The 19,129-nt window shown below is 47.3% G+C and overlaps 1 protein-coding gene and 1 pseudogene across 1 annotated transcript; both read left to right on the top strand.

The window, feature by feature from the left end:
* The first annotated feature begins 3,831 nt into the window (after positions 1-3,831).
* Positions 3,832-4,135, top strand: LOC116911663 (annotated as a pseudogene).
* A 1,462-nt stretch (positions 4,136-5,597) lies between these two features.
* Positions 5,598-17,175, top strand: Avpr1b (arginine vasopressin receptor 1B). The gene is made up of 3 exons (XM_032915378.1): positions 5,598-5,628; positions 5,790-7,340; positions 16,090-17,175. Exons 2-3 carry the CDS (start codon positions 6,398-6,400, stop codon positions 16,422-16,424), a joined length of 1,278 nt encoding a protein of 425 aa, XP_032771269.1. The 5' UTR covers positions 5,598-5,628; positions 5,790-6,397; the 3' UTR covers positions 16,425-17,175.
* The last annotated feature ends 1,954 nt before the right edge of the window (positions 17,176-19,129 follow it).

Below are 19,129 nucleotides of genomic sequence, written 5' to 3'. Positions count from 1 at the left end.
TCCTCCTCCTCCTCCTCCTCCTCCTCCTCCTCCTCCTCCTCCTCCTCCTCCTCCTCCTCCTCCTCCTCCTCCTCCTCCTCCTCCTCCTCTTCCTCCTCCTCCTCATCTTCCTCCTCCTCTTCCTCCTCATCTTCCTCCTCCTCCTCATCTTCCTCCTCCTCCTCTTCCTCCCCGTCTTTCTCTTCCTTCTTCTCCTCCTCCTTCTCTTCCTCCTTCCCTTCTCTTCCCCTCCTTCCTTCTCTTCCTTTCCTCCCCTCCTCTTCCTCCTCCTTCCTTCCTCCCTCCCCTTCCTCTTCCTCCTCCTCCCCTTCCTCTTCCTCCTCCTCCCTCCTCCCTCTTCCTCCTCTTCCTCTTCCTCCTCCACCCTCTTCCTCTTCCTCCTCCAAACTTCCCTATAGAAGCAACTCTGGACTGTACAATGGCATTTCTTATGTCAAAGTACTCAGCAGACCCAGGTTCTGAATGAGAAATAGGTTGAAAACCAGACTTGAAGGCAGACTTGACCCTGAGAAGGAGGCAGGGCTATGTTCTGGGGTAGAGGCATCAAGTGACCTTGCTTATTCTCTGACCTTGAGCCACTCTGCAGCTGGAGTCTGCTGCAGAGCATTCAGAAATCTTCCGTCAGAATGGTGGCTGGTCCTGGCTGCTGACTGACCGGCACGGGGACTGGAATCTGACCAAGAAAATAATCCATTCTATGGCTCCCCTTGTTGGTGCCGAATCTAGAATTAGAGTCAGCCCTTTGGGTTACAGACTTTTTCTTAGAAGGGCTGTTTTAGAAACGAGAATCATCTTCTGGGGATACTATTTAGCCTTAACAGCTTAGCCTGGGTTAGGATATTTTGGATTGTGCCAGCACAGAATCATAAAAGGACTTTCCCCTACTGTTAGACCCCAACTGAAAAAAAAATAGCTCTTGTATTTCAAGCCACTTGGATTTCAGACTGGAATGTATTCTGCCACCTTCAGACTTGGACTAAAAACGTACAATAGTTCTGGATCTCCAGCTTGGTACGCATTTAGTGGCAATGTTGTGTTTTGCTTTTGTTTTTCAGTTCTAGAAATCCGACCTAATATCTCATGCATACTAAGTAAGTACCCCACCCTACCACTGAGGCACACTCTGAGATATACTAACTGTACATCTGTAGTGTCTGAGACGTCACAGCCTCCATTATCAAATAGTTATGTCCTTGTTATAAATCCCCAGTACCCTTTCCATTCTGCCTTTCAGCCCTTTCCTGTCTTTTCTGTCTCTGTGCTCACGCCCATACCACACTTACTGTTTCTTTGAAGAGCCTTGACTAATATTAACATGTCAGCCACCATTATATTTAGAAATACATATCTCAGTGTGCTGTCTAGTCTTGTGCCAACTTGACACACAAACCAGAGGTATCTGAAAGAAGAGAACCTTGATTGAGAAAAATGCCTCCATAAGGTCAGGCTGTAGGGCATTTTCTCAATTACTTATTGATGGAGGGAGATGGCTGTGCTCAGCCTATTGTGGGTGGCGACCTCCCTGGGCTGGTCTATAAGAAACCAGGCTAAGTAAGCCAAGGAATAAGCCTGGAAGCAGCACCCTCCATGGCCTCTGCATCTGTTTCTGCCTCCGGGTTTCTGCCCTGCTTGAGTTCCCATCCTGATTTCCTCCAACAAAGGACTGTGATCAGGAAGTGCAAGCCAAATAAACCCTTGCCTTCCCAACCTGCTTTTCGGATATGGTGTATCATTGCAGCAACAGGAACCCGAAGGAAGACACTGAGATAGTAACAAAACGATGTCTGATGTTTGCTTCAAATTATTACTGGGGTGGAGAACGGTAAAAGGTGTAGATGTGATCAAACTATCTACTGATTACTACAACCGCTGAGAGACGGAAACAGGGTGTCCTTATGCTGTTCTCTCTAGTTTTGAATATGATTCAATATTCTTTACTAAAAAAATTAAAAGACGGAAAAAATAACTCTCTGGTGGGTTATTTTATATAACAAAAGTAGAGGTAATTGAGGTTACTTTTATTAGTAACAACGTCTATAGAATCACTTGACTATATGTAGGTAAAAAATAATACATCTTAAAATTCATGACTGGAGAAGAGCTTCAGTGAACCCAATGCTTCAAGATAAATGTAGACTCACTGGAAACACCAGTGACTCCTGGTCAGCACTGACCTGGAGTCTTTGATGCAGTAACATGATGAAAAGAAGAAACTGGAGCAAAAGAAGATTGCGAATAGATAATGAAATTAATGTTGTTGCAGACAGTGTTGCAAGCCTAGATAATTCGCATACTCTAGAAGTGCAGGGATAAGATTCAAAAGCCAGCACTGGCAGAAACCAGTCAGTTAATAGGAGATGCAGCCGAGCACAGTGCATAGCAGAAGCAGAAACTGCAGGGCAGGTTGAACCAAATCATCTTAAGGGGGACAGACTCTTATGAAGAAAGTTACGGGACCTGACAGAAGGGTATTAGACCTAATAAAAACCGTAATACTGCTTTCCCCCAAGATTCGGTGCTTCTGACCTAAGTTCTACAGACTTCTGTGGAGCCGGACTGACAAAAATGCTGAGTTTTCAAAGCTTTGTAAAACAGCTTGAGAAGAACAAGGGGAGAGAGGCTCGAGAGGTGGCTCTGCGGCTGAGAGGACTTTACTGCTCTTACAGAGGACCCGAGCCTGACTCCCAGCACCCAAGTCAGGTTCACAATGGCCTGCATCCCCTATTCTCAGGATATCCGATGCCTCCGCTCTCCGAGGGCTGCTGTACTCACATAGTTACATCCCCACATAGACTCACACTTATACACATAATCCAAATTAATACATACTACATACTTAAATTTTTATAGGATAAGGGGTAGGCTTATTTTTGTTTTACTATATATTAAAATTCATTTTCAAATAGTAAAATACTAGAAAAGAGATTATAAAAGCAACGGGACATATTAGGGATCCTAGAAATAGTCTCAATAAAAACATTAAAATTTGATAATTATTCAGATAATAGACAGATAACAACAGATTGTTCAATGAGTGGAAGAACGGATGCTCCCTGGGAGGAAAATGAAGTTAGAGACTCACTTCCCACATTCACAAAAGTAAATTCCCAAAGAATTTCAACTCTAAAAGTGGAAAACAGTGCTGGGATATGTGGGGGAGGGGTCTTGGGGAATCACTACGGAAGGGAATAGCTCTCTTCTGTAAATAGAGACCATAAGGCACAAAGGGTTGAAATCAGAAAACTATGGGGCTGGAGAGATGGCTCAGTGGTTAGGAGCACCAACTGCTCTTCCAGAGGTCCTGAGTTCAATTCCCAGAAACCACATGGTGGGTCACAGCCATGTGTATTGGGATCTGATGCCTTCTGATGTGTCTGAAGACAGAGTACTCATACACATAAAATAAATAAAAATTTTTAAATAGGAAAAACATGAACTAAAGCCTAATTAAATTTTTTGTGTGATAAATGACCCCACTCAACATTACGGGATGAGTCATAGGCCATGGCTCACATTCGTGCATGTGGTAACACATAAATGGCCCATATAAGAACGTGCAAAACTGACCTGAAGGGACAAAATCAATTCAGAAGTTATATAGAGGATTCGAATGATTCATAAAGAAGAAACCAAAACAAGTAAAAGGTGGGGGGGGGTCCCTTGGAACCAATCATAAACAGGTTGACAGAAACTATCAAGTCTGGCCACAAGGAGACAGGAAATCTAAAATGCACCTAGTTTAGAGCTAAAAAATCTGGATATGACCTTTCCACGATCTATCTCTTTAAAAATGCATCCATAGCTTTCTGAGCTGACAGCGCTTCTGCAAACATGGCGAACTTTCCTAAGACGCGCCAGACATTCTGCAAGAAATGTGAGAAGCGCCAACCCCACGAGGTGACACAGTACAAGAAGGGCAAGGACTCTCTGTGTGCCCAGGGAAAGCGGCGTTTTGACAGGAAACAGAGTGGCTATGGTGGGCCCGTTTTCTGCAAAAGAGGCTAAAACTACAAAGAAGATGGTGCTGAGACTGGAGTGCGTTGAGCCCAACTGCAGATCTCAGAGGATGCTGGGTGTTAAGAGATACAAGCACTTTGAACTGGGAGGTGACAAGAAGAGAAAGGGCCAAGTGATCCAGTTTTTTTTTAAAGCCAATTTTGTTATGAAGACAATAAAATCTTGACCTTTCAAGAAAAAAAAAATGCATCCACAGCTGGCAGTGGTGACAAACACTTTTAATCCCAGTACTCCGGAGGCAGAGGCAGATGGATCTCTGATTTTGAGGCCAGCCTCATCTACAGAGTGAGTTCTAGGACAGCAGTGCTACATAGAAAACCATGTCTTGGAAAAAAAACAAAAAAGGGTGAATGGTTGAAAGCAAGAAGGCAGGCTGGATGCAAGAAGATACTGCAATACGGAAATTTGGATATATACAATCTCTGGGGGGGGGGTTATAATTCTTTCCCTTAATGGACAGTTCTAGAGTGAGTTCTAGGTAGGAATGATCCAGCACAGAGACTGAAAGTAATTGGCTCACAAACAACAAAATTCTGAAAAAAGCGGAAGCCTGGGCATCAAAGCTCAAAAGACAAAGAATTTGTGAGCTCTACAGTAAGTAGAACAGTCTAGGAAAGATGCTAATTGGTTATGTGGGTGCGTCGTTTGGTCAAGGGGTTGGAATCAGCTTTGATTAAAAAAGCAAGTTAAAGGGACTGGCACTGCAGCCCCTGCCCTCCCTGAGAGGCCTCTATCATACTATTGCAGCACCGCGTGAACTCTAACCTATGTAGGGAGTCCTAACGGTGTGAAATTCCGGAAGATGAAGTGAATTTCCCAACCAACACCGTGTGGTGCCTGCCCCATGGAGCGCTGTAGACTTTCTTGGGCCAGGTGGTATTTACTTGTTTGCGATCAGCCGCCGCCTTTCAGACAGCTCCCATCACATCAGTGTTTTTCTAGATAGTGTAATTAGCTTAGCTTAGCTTCTGTTGTGGCACAGAACGCTGGTCTGCGCTGCTGGTGACTAGCTCTGTAACCTTCTAAGTAAGTGACATAATTTCTAAGCGGCTGTGCTTCTGCCTCACAGAGTGGTTAACAACACCTCTAGCTCATGAAATGTATCCCCAGAGAGGCTAAAGTTCAGACTTAGCCTGGAGATGCAAACTCTGTTTGGAATGTCTCCTGTCAAGCGCTCTAATCATGCCAGACTCCCCGGACAAGCTCCTATCATCTCCGGACCCGCCCCACCCCGCCACTCCCCCCTGCCGCTGCCCGCTCCCCCCGCCCCCCGCCAGTCACAAAGCTCCTCACTTTTCTTCTGTCCAAAGTCGGTTCCTTTAGGGCATGCTTCTCAGACATTTGAGATCTTTCACGCATGCCTAGGGCTCCCCGCAGCACTGTCTTCTCTCTCTTCTCTCTTCTCTCTTCTCTCTTCTCTCTTCTCTCTGCTCTCTTCCCTCTTCTCTCTGTCTCTCTCTCTCTGTCTCTCTCTCTTTCAAACTCTGTCTCTCTCCTCTCCCTTTCAAACACACACTCGCGCGCACACACACACACACACACACACACACACACACACAAATGCACACTCACCTGTCTGGAGAGAGTGGAGGGACCAGGCTGGCAGCATAGGTGAGTCTGTTTGGTGCTCAGGGACGTGCTTCTCCCTTCTCCGACTGGGTTTCCTAATCCTCCTCCGCCACAGTCCCACCCAGCTCCTCAGCCCCTCCCCTCAGTATCTCCTGTCTAAAGAGTGCCACTGAGTCTCACTCTCACTCCACCCTCCTCTGCAGGAGCCAAGCAGCAGTCCCTGGACTAGAAATCCAAGAGCATAAAACGCTCCTCCGAGCTGCCGCATCCGCTCCTGCCTGCGCTCACCCTCCGGTGGGAGCCGAGAGCGGTGGGAGCACACGGCTTAGCTGGGCTTTCCAATTCCTGCAGGCAACGCCCATGGTCCTGGACCGCACCTTCAAGACAACTTAGGGAGGTCTACTCTCTCCAGTTCCAAAAGAAAGTTTGGACAAAGTGAATTTGGGGTGCATTTGGGAGATGGCAGCTGCTCCCTCTGCTTCCTCTGTGTCACCTCTCAGAAGTCCCCACCTCCAACCCTCTCCAACCTTCCCACACTGACACCCAGCTCCCAGTCCCTCTTTTTCTTTCTTTGGTCCCTAAGCCTCTCTGGGGTCAGGGATGTTGGTCCTGTTCCCTTCTTTCATTTTCCTTTCCATCCCTGTCTGCTGAGCTGTCTCACCTGTTTCTACCTTCACCCCATCGTCACCCCTCACCTCCCTTCTCTCCACCTCTAAACCTTTCTCTTTCATTCCATTTTATCTACCAAAGTTCTTACTTGCACCCATACCTCCATCCACCTTCCCCTCCTTTTCTCCCTGAAATTCTAACTATGAATTCTGAGCCTTCTTGGACTGCCACCCCCTCCCCTGGGGGCACCCTGCCTGTCCCCAATGCTACCACACCGTGGCTAGGTAGGGATGAAGAGCTAGCCAAGGTGGAGATCGGTATCCTAGCTACTGTCCTGGTTCTGGCCACAGGAGGCAACCTGGCTGTACTACTGACTCTGGGCCGCCATGGCCACAAGCGCTCCCGCATGCATCTGTTCGTGCTGCACTTGGCCCTGACCGACCTGGGCGTGGCGCTTTTCCAGGTACTGCCTCAGCTGCTCTGGGACATCACCTACCGCTTCCAGGGCTCTGACCTCCTCTGCCGGGCTGTCAAGTATCTACAGGTGCTCAGCATGTTCGCTTCCACTTACATGCTGCTGGCCATGACACTGGACCGGTACCTGGCTGTCTGTCACCCTCTTCGAAGCCTCCGGCAGCCCAGCCAGTCCACCTACCCTCTCATTGCTGCTCCCTGGCTGCTGGCTGCCATCCTCAGCCTCCCTCAAGTTTTCATTTTTTCATTGCGAGAGGTGATCCAGGGCTCAGGGGTGCTGGACTGCTGGGCAGATTTCTACTTTTCCTGGGGCCCGCGGGCCTACATCACCTGGACCACCATGGCTATCTTTGTGCTGCCGGTGGCGGTGCTCACAGCTTGCTACGGCCTCATCTGCCACGAGATCTACAAGAACCTGAAAGTCAAGACCCAGGCTGGCAGGGAGGAGAGGAGGGGCTGGCGGACTTGGGATAAGTCCTCATCTTCTGCAGTTGCTACTGCAGCCACGAGGGGGCTGTCTTCCCGGGTCAGCAGCATCAGTACCATCTCCAGGGCAAAGATCCGAACCGTGAAGATGACCTTTGTCATCGTGCTGGCCTACATTGCTTGCTGGGCACCTTTCTTCAGTGTCCAGATGTGGTCTGTGTGGGATGAGAATGCCCCCGATGAAGGCGAGTATGTGTGGTGCGTGAGGTGGTGGGAGTCGCGAGATAGCGGGAGTCAGTGCTTGCTTGTCTTAGAGCATCTTCTGCTGCTGTAACAAGTGCCCACCTAACACAAAAAGCACAGAGGTTGATTTCTCACTGTCCTAGAAACTGGGAGGTCTGAGAAGGCTATTCTTGAAAGTGGGGACTCTCTGAAGGTTTCCAGGTTGGTAAAGGGCACCTCTGAAAGTGCCCAGATTGGTTTCTTTCTATAGTGGTCATACTCTTATTGGTAACAGACACTTCTTTTTCTTGCTAACTCATTAATCTATTAATTCTTAAGCCCCTAAGGTCTAATCAGTTTCCAAAGGTCTCATCTGAAAGTACCATTGGCATAGGACTTTGAGGACTCTGTTCCTAATACGAGAATTCTGGGGACAGACATTCAGGCCACAGTCTTGCCCAATAAGGTCCTGTCTAGCCCACTGAGGCTATGTTGAATGAATATCAATTATGTGGATTTCTTGATTTAAAAAAAAAATATTTATTAGGTATACAATGTTCTACCTGCCCAGCCAGAAGGGGGTGCCAAATCTCATTATAGATGATTGTGAGCACCATGTGGTTTCTGGGAATTGAACTCATAACCTCTGTAAGAGCAGGCTTAACCTCTGAGCCATCTCTCCAGCACAAATCTCTTGATTTTTAAATTTTGGTTACGTGTTTAACAATTTTAAAATACCGTGTGCCGCTAGAGAAAGACAACGATTGTTCAGGAACAATGCAGAGATTAGCATGACCCTTGTGGGAAGGAGGTTTTGGTGTATTTGCTCAGCCAACTTCTAGCATGGTACATGAACTTGGGAATCACAGACTAACAGATCCGAAAGGGGTTTCAAATAATCCGGTGCAGGGTGGCAATGTTGGGTATGGGAACTGCCTTCTCTCTGGGTGCCCTTCCCTTCTGTGTCTGGACGTAGCTTTGTGGCTCTTCCTCAACAGCCACCTCTAATTAGTTAGGGCTGGCATATGACAGCACTTAGGTCTCAAACTCAACTCCATCATTCTGTCACTGGGGTAAGGGAGGCACAGAAAGGATCTGTGACTTGCCCAAGGCCACTCAGCCAGGGGGTGACAGAGTAAGGAGTAGAGAGCCCAATCTTTCAGATTTTCCCAGTCTTTCTTTCTTTTTCTTTTTCTCTATTTATTTTATTTTGAGTACTGATACTTTGCCTAAATGTCGGTGGCCAATGTGTGTACTTGGTATCCACAGAGGCCAGAAAAGGCCATTGCCTCACCTGGAACTGGGGTTATAGATGGTCATAAGCCACCATGTGGGTGGCGGGGATGGAACCCAGGTCCTCTGCAAAACTAGTCTCTTTCTTTCAACCTGCACCTTGCCTACAACCCTGGTTCTTAACTTGGATCTACAAAGAGAGAGGCTTTCCCCTTATCTGAAAAACAAAGATTCTTCAAAAGAAAATTGTTAGCTCTACCTGGTACCAGAGAATGAAGCAGTCAGCATCCCCCTGAGCTTCAGATGCTGCAGGAGGCTCAGGCTGGCCTTGGAACTACTGCGCGGCCCCGACTGATGTTGAACTTTTGATCCTCCTGGCTCTGACCCCTGACTGCTGGGAATACAGATGTGTAACACCATGCTTGGTTCTTGTCTTTAGTCTGAACAGGAAGGTGTTTGCAAGTTTTTCTGTAAGCAATGAGCATATTGAATCCAACTTACTATTAAGGATGTTAGCCAAGGCTAGACTAGTAGGAAGGGCTTCTTGGTACCAAGCATGTGGATCTGCATGGTGTTATGGAGTGGCTTTCCCTACAGTGCCTCTGAGTAACTTGGAGCTCAGAGTAGCCTCAAAGCTGCTGTCCCAAAATGCCACTGCTAGTAGGCAATAGCCAGTACTTGAAACAGGTGGTTTATGGGCCAACTTTATCTGGTACACGACTTTTCTCCCAACAATTACAGTCTGGCCAATGACGCCAAGGATGAGGTAGTTTTTGCCCTTTATTGAAGGATGTGGGAAGATGAATTCTATTCTCTCCATTAGTTGGTGTGATTTAGCCCTTCAGCCTGAAGCACCCACCTTTATTATTAGAGTGTCCCTAATACATTGTCTGTGTAGACAGCGCATACGTAGACAGCGATTTCCTGTGGCTGAGGGCCTCTCTGACCCAGCAGTGCAGAAACAAAACACTGCCCTACAATGTGCTCCCAGAAAAATAAAAGCTACAGGGAAAAATAAGAGCTTTAGAATCAGTTGTTCGGTACACCCCATCCTCCCATGGTTTTTGGTTAGATCTGTCTCCGTCTCCTGCTTAGTTGAATTTGTGCCTGGACTGCGTGCAGCGGATCTTCCCACGAGGCCTGAGAAGTAGAACTTCCATGGAATCCCATGTTTCCTCATGGCACATCCTCAGCCCCTATACCCTGCCTGGCTCAGATGGACCAAAACAGGCTTCCTAAGTCCACTGAGGCCAAATGGCTTTGGCTTCTTCCCCTATGACTTATGCCTTTTATTGACTGTTCCTACCCTATGCCCTCTTGTGTGTGTGTGTGGTGTGTGTGTGTGTGTGTGTGTGTGTGTGTGTGTGTGTGTGTGTGTGTGGTGTGTGTGTGTGTGGTGTGTGTGTGTGGTGTGTGTGTGTGGTGTGTGTATATGTGTGTGTGTATGTGTGGTGTGTGTGTCTGTGTGTGTGTGTGGTGTGTGGTGTGTGTGTGTGTGGTGTGTGGTGTGTGTGTGTGTGGTGTGTGTGGTGTGTGTGTGTGTGTGTGTGTGTGTGTGTGTGGTGTGTGTATGTGTGTGTGTGTGTGGTGTGGGTGTGTGTGTGTGTGTGTTTGTGGTGTGTGTGTGATGTGTGTGTGTGTATATGTGTCTGTATATGTGTGTGTTGGGAGTGGTGTGTGTGTATGTTGTGTGTATGTGTGGTGTGTGGTGTGTGTGTGGTGTGTGGTGTGTGTGTGTGTGTGTTGTGTGTGTGTGTGTGTGTGTGTGTGTGTGTGTGTGTGTGTGTGTGTGTGTGTGTGTGTGTGTGTGTGTGTGTGTGTGTGTGTGTGTGTGTGTGTGTCTGTGTGTGTGTGTGTCTGTCTGTCTGTATATATGTGTGTGTGTGTGGTGTGTGGTGTGTGTGTGCATGTGTATGTGTGTGTCTGTGTGTGTGGTGTGTGGTGTGCATGGGTATGTGTGTGTGTGTGTGTGTGTGGTGTGTGTGAGTGTGTGTGGGTGTGTGGTGTGTGTGTGGGTGTGTGTGTATGTGTGGTGTGTGTGTGTGTGTGTGTGTGAGTGTGTGGGGGGGGGGGTGGGTGTGGATGTGTGTGTGTGTGTGTGGGTGTGTGTGGTGTGTGGTGGTGTGCTGTGTGTGGTGTGTGTGTGTGTGGTGTGTGTGTATGTGGTGGTGTGTGTGTGGTGTGTGTGTGTGTGTGTGTGTGTGTGTGTGTGTGTGTGTGTGTGTGTGGGTGTGTGTGTGTGTGTGTGTGTGTGTGTGTGTGTGTGTGTGTGTGTGTGTGTGTGTGTGTGTGTGTGTGTTTGTCCCAGAGGTGGCCATATCCAGAGCACACAGGAGGGAGTCACTCATGGCTGTCTTGAAGCTCTTGCGGTAGACTACTGGGTAAACACACGAGCTAGACCTTTGGTGTTAGTGGTGGGAGCTCTGGTGAGGCCCAGGATTTGTGCTTTAGAGGCAGAAGGCACGGAGTGGCAGTTCTTGTTGACCGTGTCAGAAGAACTGGAAGGTCTGCTTGTGAGTTTCCTTCCAGGTCTGCCATTGCTTGAAAAAACTTCCTGCTTCTGTGAGGTATGCCACCTGTGCCATTGCACGGATGTGTGCAGCAGGAGGCCAGGGTCGTCCTAGCAGCTCTCCTGTGTTGTGGGAAATGCTTCCGTTAAACTCTGGGAAGAAAATTGCCTCTGAAAGGGATCTCATTGGACGTTTCCACCTGCACAAGCTGGTGACCACATGTTCAGTGACCAAATGACAGAAAGACCAAGACTAGAAAGGAGAAGGAGGAGGTGGACCACAGGGCCCTGAGAAGCCATTTTCCATAACACAAGTGAGGGCCAAGTAGAGGGCCCTGAATTTGTTTATTTTCCCTGGGTATGGAATAGATAGTGTCTCATCCTAAATCTATATCCATTAGGGCCAAGGTCTTTCAGCCATGTGTTTAGACCCCATATGGAGTCATACAGGTGGATTTGGAGATTGAAAAAAATCTCAGTGAGAGCGAAGAATTTCTGAATATGCAGTGATGGAGGATTTATTCAAAACCCAACCTGAGGTGTTTCTGGCAATGCTCACCTGAGTTGCATCCTGCAGGTCCACTGCAGCCTTGGTTCTAAATGAACAACATGCACACGTTGTACTGTGCATGCCGTGGTGCCACATAACGCCAAGGAACGCTGCGCAAAGCACCTCAGCTCAGATCACGCTGCTGCGTGTTACAAACGGCACTGGTTTTACCACATGCACAAGCTGCTTGTGCTTGTAGAAATACCGACATAACAGTAGCAAGATTACAGTTTTGAAGTAGCAATGAAAATGATTTTATTGTGTTGAGGGTCACCACAACACAAGGGACTGTATTGAAGGGCCGTGGCACTAAGGTTGAGAACCACTGAATAAGGTGAAGGCTTGCACAAGGAGGCAGATAAAAATGGCTGAAATTATCCAGCTGAGAGCTGTGTCTTTGCAGTGATACATTTACCCCACCCTTTCTGCGGGGCAGGAATTCACACGATATTTTGTGGGGTCCTAAGGCTCAGAGTCTCTCACAGGTAAGCAGTCACACTAGCATCAGCCAGGTCTATAACGATCTGAAGGCTCAGCTGGGAGAAATCCGCTTTCAAGTGTGCTTGCATACGGATTGGCTGGCAGGCCTCGGTGCATAGGTTGGCCATGAGCTTTGCTTCCTTGCCTCTCCACAGGCCCCCTTGCAGCATGACAGCTGGCTTCCCCCATAGTGAAGGAGTTCTACAAGTTCCATCCCAAGGTCTGCTGCTCTCTTGCTTTAGGCCTGAGGCAAAGGAGAAGAAGAGCAGAGGGCATTGGCAAGAATGCTTTGTAGAATGTAGAACAAACCAAAATCTCTCTAAAACTTTTCTAACAACCGACTCGACATGCATTGCCTTAGCTAATCTTTGGATTGGGCTGGGTTGGAATGCTTGAGCTTTAAAATCTTTGTTTGAGTTACTGACTCGAGTTTCATGTTAAAAAATAACCAGGGGAAGAGGTTCAGTGGGTAAAGTGTTTACATAAGAACACGAGGACTTGACTCTCCAGCATCCATGGAAAAAAACTGGTGGGGTGGTGGGAGCCATGCTGGGGCAGGAAGAGAATGAACAATTACTGTCTGGCCAAGTCTAGCCAATCAGCGGGCTCAGTGAGATGTCATGTGCCAAAACAAAGAGTAATATGGAGAGTGATAGAGGAGGAGGATGGACATGAACCTCTGACCTCCACACATGCGCCTGTATATACATATGCACATGCATATACACTGCACATACATGCATCAAAAACATTAGGAGAAAATATCATTGAGTGAGTTTTGACCTGGGATTGGGATCGAATTTCCAACAATATCTGAAATGTCCTTACGTAGTTTTCTGTTACTTTGTATCACATATTCATACAAAGCAACGTTCTCAGCATTGACTATTGTACATTCAAAGCACTGTCAACTCTGAGAAACGTTGAAAATGCTCTGCGTTCTATAATATCAAACATTTGGCTTGGATATGCTTACATGAGAACAAGCAGGCAGAGCTATACCATTGGCATGAAAACTTGTTTTAGTCTTTAGTAAACATGTACGTAACGGTTGTTTTACAATGAATGTCTTGAGACACAGAGACAGTGGGGACACTGAATTAGAGCCAGACCGTGCTCAGTGATGTTGAAACTTCCCCAAATCGGCAGTCTGCAAGGGATCTGCTGGGATCAAAGGCGTGTGCATCATGCTGGGCTTTTGGAGATGAGATGTGCTCTGGCTTCAGGAAAGGAGCAGTGGGCGACTTCCCTTGTGATCTTCTAGCCCTTGGTTCTTGGGCTGGAGATAGATAGAGCCAAGTCCATGCTGGCCAATCAGATCCTCTCCCCGAGAAATCGGAGACTCATACTTTCTAGGGCTGGGCTCATCACCTGGCTCACGCGGGTGGCAGTCTGTACCAGAGGAGCAGAAGACACAGGAGAGGCAGATGGCACACAGCCAAGCGTGAGAGGAAATGCCAAGGTGCGGCATGGCGGGATGGAGGGACCGGGGGAGGGGGAGGGGAGGGGAGGGGAGGGGAAGGGTCAGAGCCAGAGATGAAGAGAACACGGTATCCAAGCAGTACTTCAAGCATCGGGAACTACACCGTGGTGAGTGACTAGTGTTTGCAACTGGACTCCCGAAGGACTTCCCCAGAAATGACCAGAATCTGAGATACGACTAGCGAAGGGCCACATTTGGAGTGGACAGGAGTCTGTAACCTGATCATCCAGCGGTCTCCACCGGTGAGAGAGAGCAGCGTGCACAACAGGAAACTGGACTCGGAAGTATCCCTGAAGAATCCCGCAGCATCTACATGACCTGACACAACGTGGAAGACAGTAACAGGCTTCTGAGCTCCAGGGAAAGAATGCTAACACTTGAGAGGGAGCGAGCAAATGCGCCAGACTGCACTCGTACTCTGCGTCCGGATCTAGCTTGCTCCCCTTCACTACTGCTTTTCCCTTAGTTGATACTCAGTGCCGCTTTCTTAGGCCAGCTGCACCCAGTACTGTTTTGCTCTCTGTTTGTGCCCGCTCTCCTCTTATTCCCCCCCTTTTTTTTTTAGCTCACTGGCTGGCCTGCGTGCCAGGGCTTCTGTGTCTCAGCCTTCTGAGCTGCGATGGCTCTTAATTATCTGCATTTCCTCCCCTTTCTCTGCCCGTTCTACCTTTAGCCAAGACTACCTCTGGCCGCCCACCCATCCTCCTCTACTCTTTCTTCATCAACCCACACTGTGTCTGATGACGTGATTGCTATATATACAGTGATTGCTATGTTTTCTTTCCTACCTATACCCACACTAACTAATGAATTCATGCTTCTAGCACTATCAGTTCTTCTTTGTCGTCTAACATGCTCAGTGCTTAGGAAGTGATCGCTCTTTCAATTGACTACTGCTATACTTTCATGGTGGGCCTACTCCGTCATAGCGAGTGTTTCTGCAGCTACTCTTCCTCCACTCTCAGGAAAGATCAATCGTGGTGCCCCGAACACCAGTTTAATAAAGGAGAATGTCACCTCAACCTTATAATAACGTAGCTTCTCTTGAACACTGTAAATGCTTCTATTGAAATAATAAGAGTGATTAAAAAAAATCTAGCCAGTGACCTAACCCCAAATACACACCATAGAGAAAATGAAATGCCAAAGAAAAACAACTCCTTCAAAAATTTCTAGTCCAACAGCAATGACCTCCAATGAGACTGGATTAGACGAAAATTCCATGCAAAGGATTTAAGAGCATGATTGTAAGTCTGTTCAAGGAAATCATAGAGCACACGACTAAACTCCCTCATGAGTTCCAAGAGGACAAAAAGAGCTGAAATAAAAACGAGATGTGAAAGAGACCAAAATGATGAGGAAAGCAAACTGAATACAGGAAATTTAAATTTAGTAAGCAATAGAAAGATTCAAGGAAGACCTCACCCAAAGGATGGACCGGGCTTTGAAGACAGAATAGAGAAACTGAGTCAATCAATGGAAGATGTAAATTACTAAGAAAGACAAACAAACATTTGAGAAGACATGGTCCACAAATCATGGGCATAGAAGAAAGAGGAAAATTTCATGTTAAAGGGATAGAGAACATTTCCAGTAAAACCTCATCTATTGAAGGGAAATACACATCCAGGTAAGGAATGAAATCAAAATACCAAATGGACACAACCAGAGAAGAACTTGCTTACATCCTATTATATTAAGGTGCGTTGGAAGCAACAAGAGAAAACCACCAAGTCACAGAAAGACAAGGCCATTAAAGGAACAGCTGGTTCCTCAAGAGTCTTTAAAAGCAAGGAGGGCTCAGAGGGATGTGCATCTACTCAGCCTACAGTCCACCATGATTGAAACAGAAAGAAAACTCTGCATGAAGAAAGCAGACTAAAGGAACCCATGACCACCAGGCTCTACGGAAGATGCTGGAAGGAATCCTTCAGAGCAAAGAGAAAAACGAACACATCCAGGAGGCCCCGGGAAAGAAGGAAATTAACTTCTTTATGGTTTGTCATCAGCGAATGTTCCATATGTCTACCTATATAGACACCCTAGGAAATGCTCATTTTCTTGGGTGAAGATGGGTCATATGGAGAGAAAGTTTAGAAGGCCAACTTTAAGTTTGAGGCTAGACTGGCTTACAGAGTGAGACAAGCTCAAAAGAAGAGGAGGGAGAAAGGTCTCACATTAGAGAATTCATGGTCCAGATTTTAGAACAAAATCCTTTTCTTCTATTTGGACCAATCCTACACGGGGAGAGTTTCCTTGAACCTGAACTTGAAGCAAACTATTCCTAAAGTTAAAAATCAACCAAAACTAGGGTAGTGAGACCTGGACTCAGGAGTTACAGGTAAAATTTGAGCTATGCCTGTCTAGTTATAGAACATCAAGCAAATCTCTTTCCCCTTCTGGGAAATGTCTTCATTTGTTCAGTGCAGATTCAGCCTCTGTCTGAGAGTCTCCCCCACCTCCGCCGTCCCCTCTTGAGCTGTGATTCTAACACCTTTTGTGCTTCTGTCTTGGCAGATTCTACCAATGTGGCTTTCACCATCTCCATGCTTCTGGGCAACCTCAGCAGCTGCTGCAACCCCTGGATCTACATGGGCTTCAACAGCCGCCTGTTGCCACGTTCCCTGAGCCACCGTGCCTGCTGCACGGGCTCTAAGCCCCGAGTGCACAGGCAACTCTCCACCAGCAGCCTCACTAGCCGTCGCACCACGCTGCTGACCCACGCCTGTGGTCCCCCTACTCTCCGACTCAGCCTTAACCTCAGCCTCCGTGCAAAGCCCAGGCCTGCAGGCTCACTGAAGGATTTAGAGCAGGTGGACGGGGAAGCCACTGTGGAGACCAGCATCTTTTAGAGAAGATTCTCTGGACTCTGGTTCTGCACATCTCAGGCACCCGGAATGTGGACTAGCCTGCTCAGGGATGGTAGGAAGTGGAGCTTAGTTTGAGGCAGGGTGAAGAGGCCAGAATGGCTGCCATTACTCTAGTTGTCAAGGCAGCGCCTAGTGTAGGTATGGACCACTCTCTCTCAATTTTAGATTGTTGGAAATCAGAGCACTTGATCCCCCATTCTTGCCACATTCCTGGAGTACCTATAAATATACCCAACTGGTAGATATAGTGTTCTAGATCTGGGACAGCCTAGATGGCACTGCCAATGCAGAGGTTCATCTCACTACTTGGTTAACCGACCTGATTCTAACCTCACAGTTGCATCGCAGTGGAACAGGGAGAGGAGAGAATAGATTATTAGAAAGGGGGATGGATATGTGGGACTTCCATCCATGCCAACCTGTCTACAGAAATGAGGTGGTCTGATGGTGATGTAGAACCTGATACCTAGTAGGACTGTAGTAAATGCTGTCCCTTCTCCTCATCAGCCTCACCACAGGACAGGTTGTCTGGGAATACACTGTTCATTCTCAGTGGTGTGGCTCACTGCAGCTGAGATAGGGAGAAATGGGAGAGAGAAGAAGGAATAAAAATGGTTACAGTAAAGACCAGGAACAGGAGTAAGTTTGAAAGGCACAGGGCCAGCATCTTCTCTCCCCCTCCTCCTGTGGACCCAGACTTCCTGTGGGGCAGTGTGGAACACTTCCTTTTTGAAAAAAAAAAAAGACGAGATGATCATGGCTCTAGAAATCCTTAAAGTTCTAGGAAAAGTTGGAATCGAAGTTTTCAATCTTTGCTCTGCCTCGGGAAGCCACCTCCACTTTCTGGGCCTCAGCCTCACCTGTAGTGAGATGATCTTTAAGGTCTTTCTTCGCTCTGGCCTTCTATGGATTTGCAAGACTGGACTTGAGTAATAACCCCAAAACACCAAGGGTGTTCTAACCAACGGGCTCTTAGAACTGTTCCATTTCCATGACAATTTCATATAACCCAGTCTCAGTTCTGGTAGGTCCTGTCACTGCCTTGGCAGCAGAAGTCACAAGACAGAGAGAGAGGGGGTGACCACCTCCTGCCTTGTACCTTTAGCACTGCCCCTCCCCCCTGACCCCTGCTTTCCTGTCCTCTGGTACTCAAGGGTTGGGTGTACTCTGACTTGAGTCCTCCTTCAAGGTAGGAAGAGACATCGAGGAAAGGTGAAAGCTAGGTCCTTGCCCACTTCTTCCTAATATCTCCAGGGGAACTCAAATCTTAGGGGAACTTCTCCACCTCAGTTCTGGTTCCAAGGGACAGCCAAAATTATACAAACAGCACCAGCTAGCAGCAGATCAAGAGGGCTGGGTCCTGACTCTGCCCTAGCTATGACCACAGTCAGTAAAACCCTGAGCCCGCTGTCTCAGTTATGAGTCAACGTGGGTATCAACGTGGTTTGCAATCCCTGCAGATCTACAAGCTTCAGAGCAAAAGTCTCAGGAACAGGCTCGCTCTGCCCATTCCCAGGGACGCTTTAAAGAGTGGCTACAGCTTTGCAAAGGTACTTCTTGGGTGCCTATTTTTTTTGTCAACTCGACACAGACATGGAGGAGGGAACATCAATTGAGGAACTGACTCCATCAGACTGGTCTGTGGGGATTTTCTTGATTGGTGATTGATGTGGGAGGGCCCAGCCCACTGTGGGCAGTGCCACCCTTGGAAAAGTGGTCATAGGTTGTAGAAAAAAAGAGAGCTGACATGAAAATGTACATACAAGTAACACCATACAGAGTGAGTGGTTTGTTATCAGGAATACACATACACATACATGTATGCAGCAAGGTTAATGCAAAAGGCAATGGCTTTGAAAAGGAGAAGGTAGGGGTGTATAGAAGAGTGTGGAGGGAGGAAAGGGAAAGGGAGAAACGATGTGATTACACTATAACCTCAAAAATACATTATTTTAAACATTAGAAAGAAGGGAAGGGGGGGCTGGAGAGATGGCTCAGTGGTTAAGAGCATTGACTGCTCTTCCAGAGGTCCTGAGTTCAAATCCCAGCAACCACATGGTGCCTCACAACCATCTGTAATGGGATCTGATGCCCTCTTCTGGTGTCTGAAGACAGCTACAGTGTACTTATATATAATAAATATAATAAATAAATCTAGAAAGAAAAGAAAAGGAAAGAAAGAAAGAAAGAAAGAAAGAAAGATAGAAAGAAAGAAAGAAAGCAAGCAGACTGATCAAGCTAGGGAGAGCAAGCCAGTAAGCAGCACTCCTTCCCTGCCTCTGCTTCAGTTCCTGCCTGGAGTTCCTGTCCCTACTTCCCTCAGTGATGGAGTGTGACCTGGGACTTATAAGATGAAATAAATAAACACTTCCCTCCCTTTGTTTTTCTGGTCATGGTGTTTATCGTAGCAATAAAAAAACCAAACTAGGGCACTTTTTAAAGAGCCAGTCTGCCTCAGGAAGCCCACTTAGGATTCCTTAAAAGAAAAGAACCCAAGTTGGATGCTATGATTGAGGAGAGCACCCAACCCTTGAGTACTAGAGAACAGGAGAGCAGCAAACAGACACAGGGGCAGGGCAGTGCTAAAGGAGCCAGGCAGGAGGCAGTCGCTCCTCTTTCTCTGTCCTGTGACTTCTGCTGCCAAGGCAGTGACATGCATCTAACCACCTCTCCTCTGCCTTGGATGG

This window comes from Rattus rattus, chromosome 10 (genome assembly GCF_011064425.1).
Source record: "Rattus rattus isolate New Zealand chromosome 10, Rrattus_CSIRO_v1, whole genome shotgun sequence".
Classification (NCBI taxonomy): domain Eukaryota; kingdom Metazoa; phylum Chordata; class Mammalia; order Rodentia; family Muridae; genus Rattus; species Rattus rattus.
Note: the sequence above shows the minus strand (reverse complement) of the source record. Positions and strands in the feature narration are given on the sequence as shown.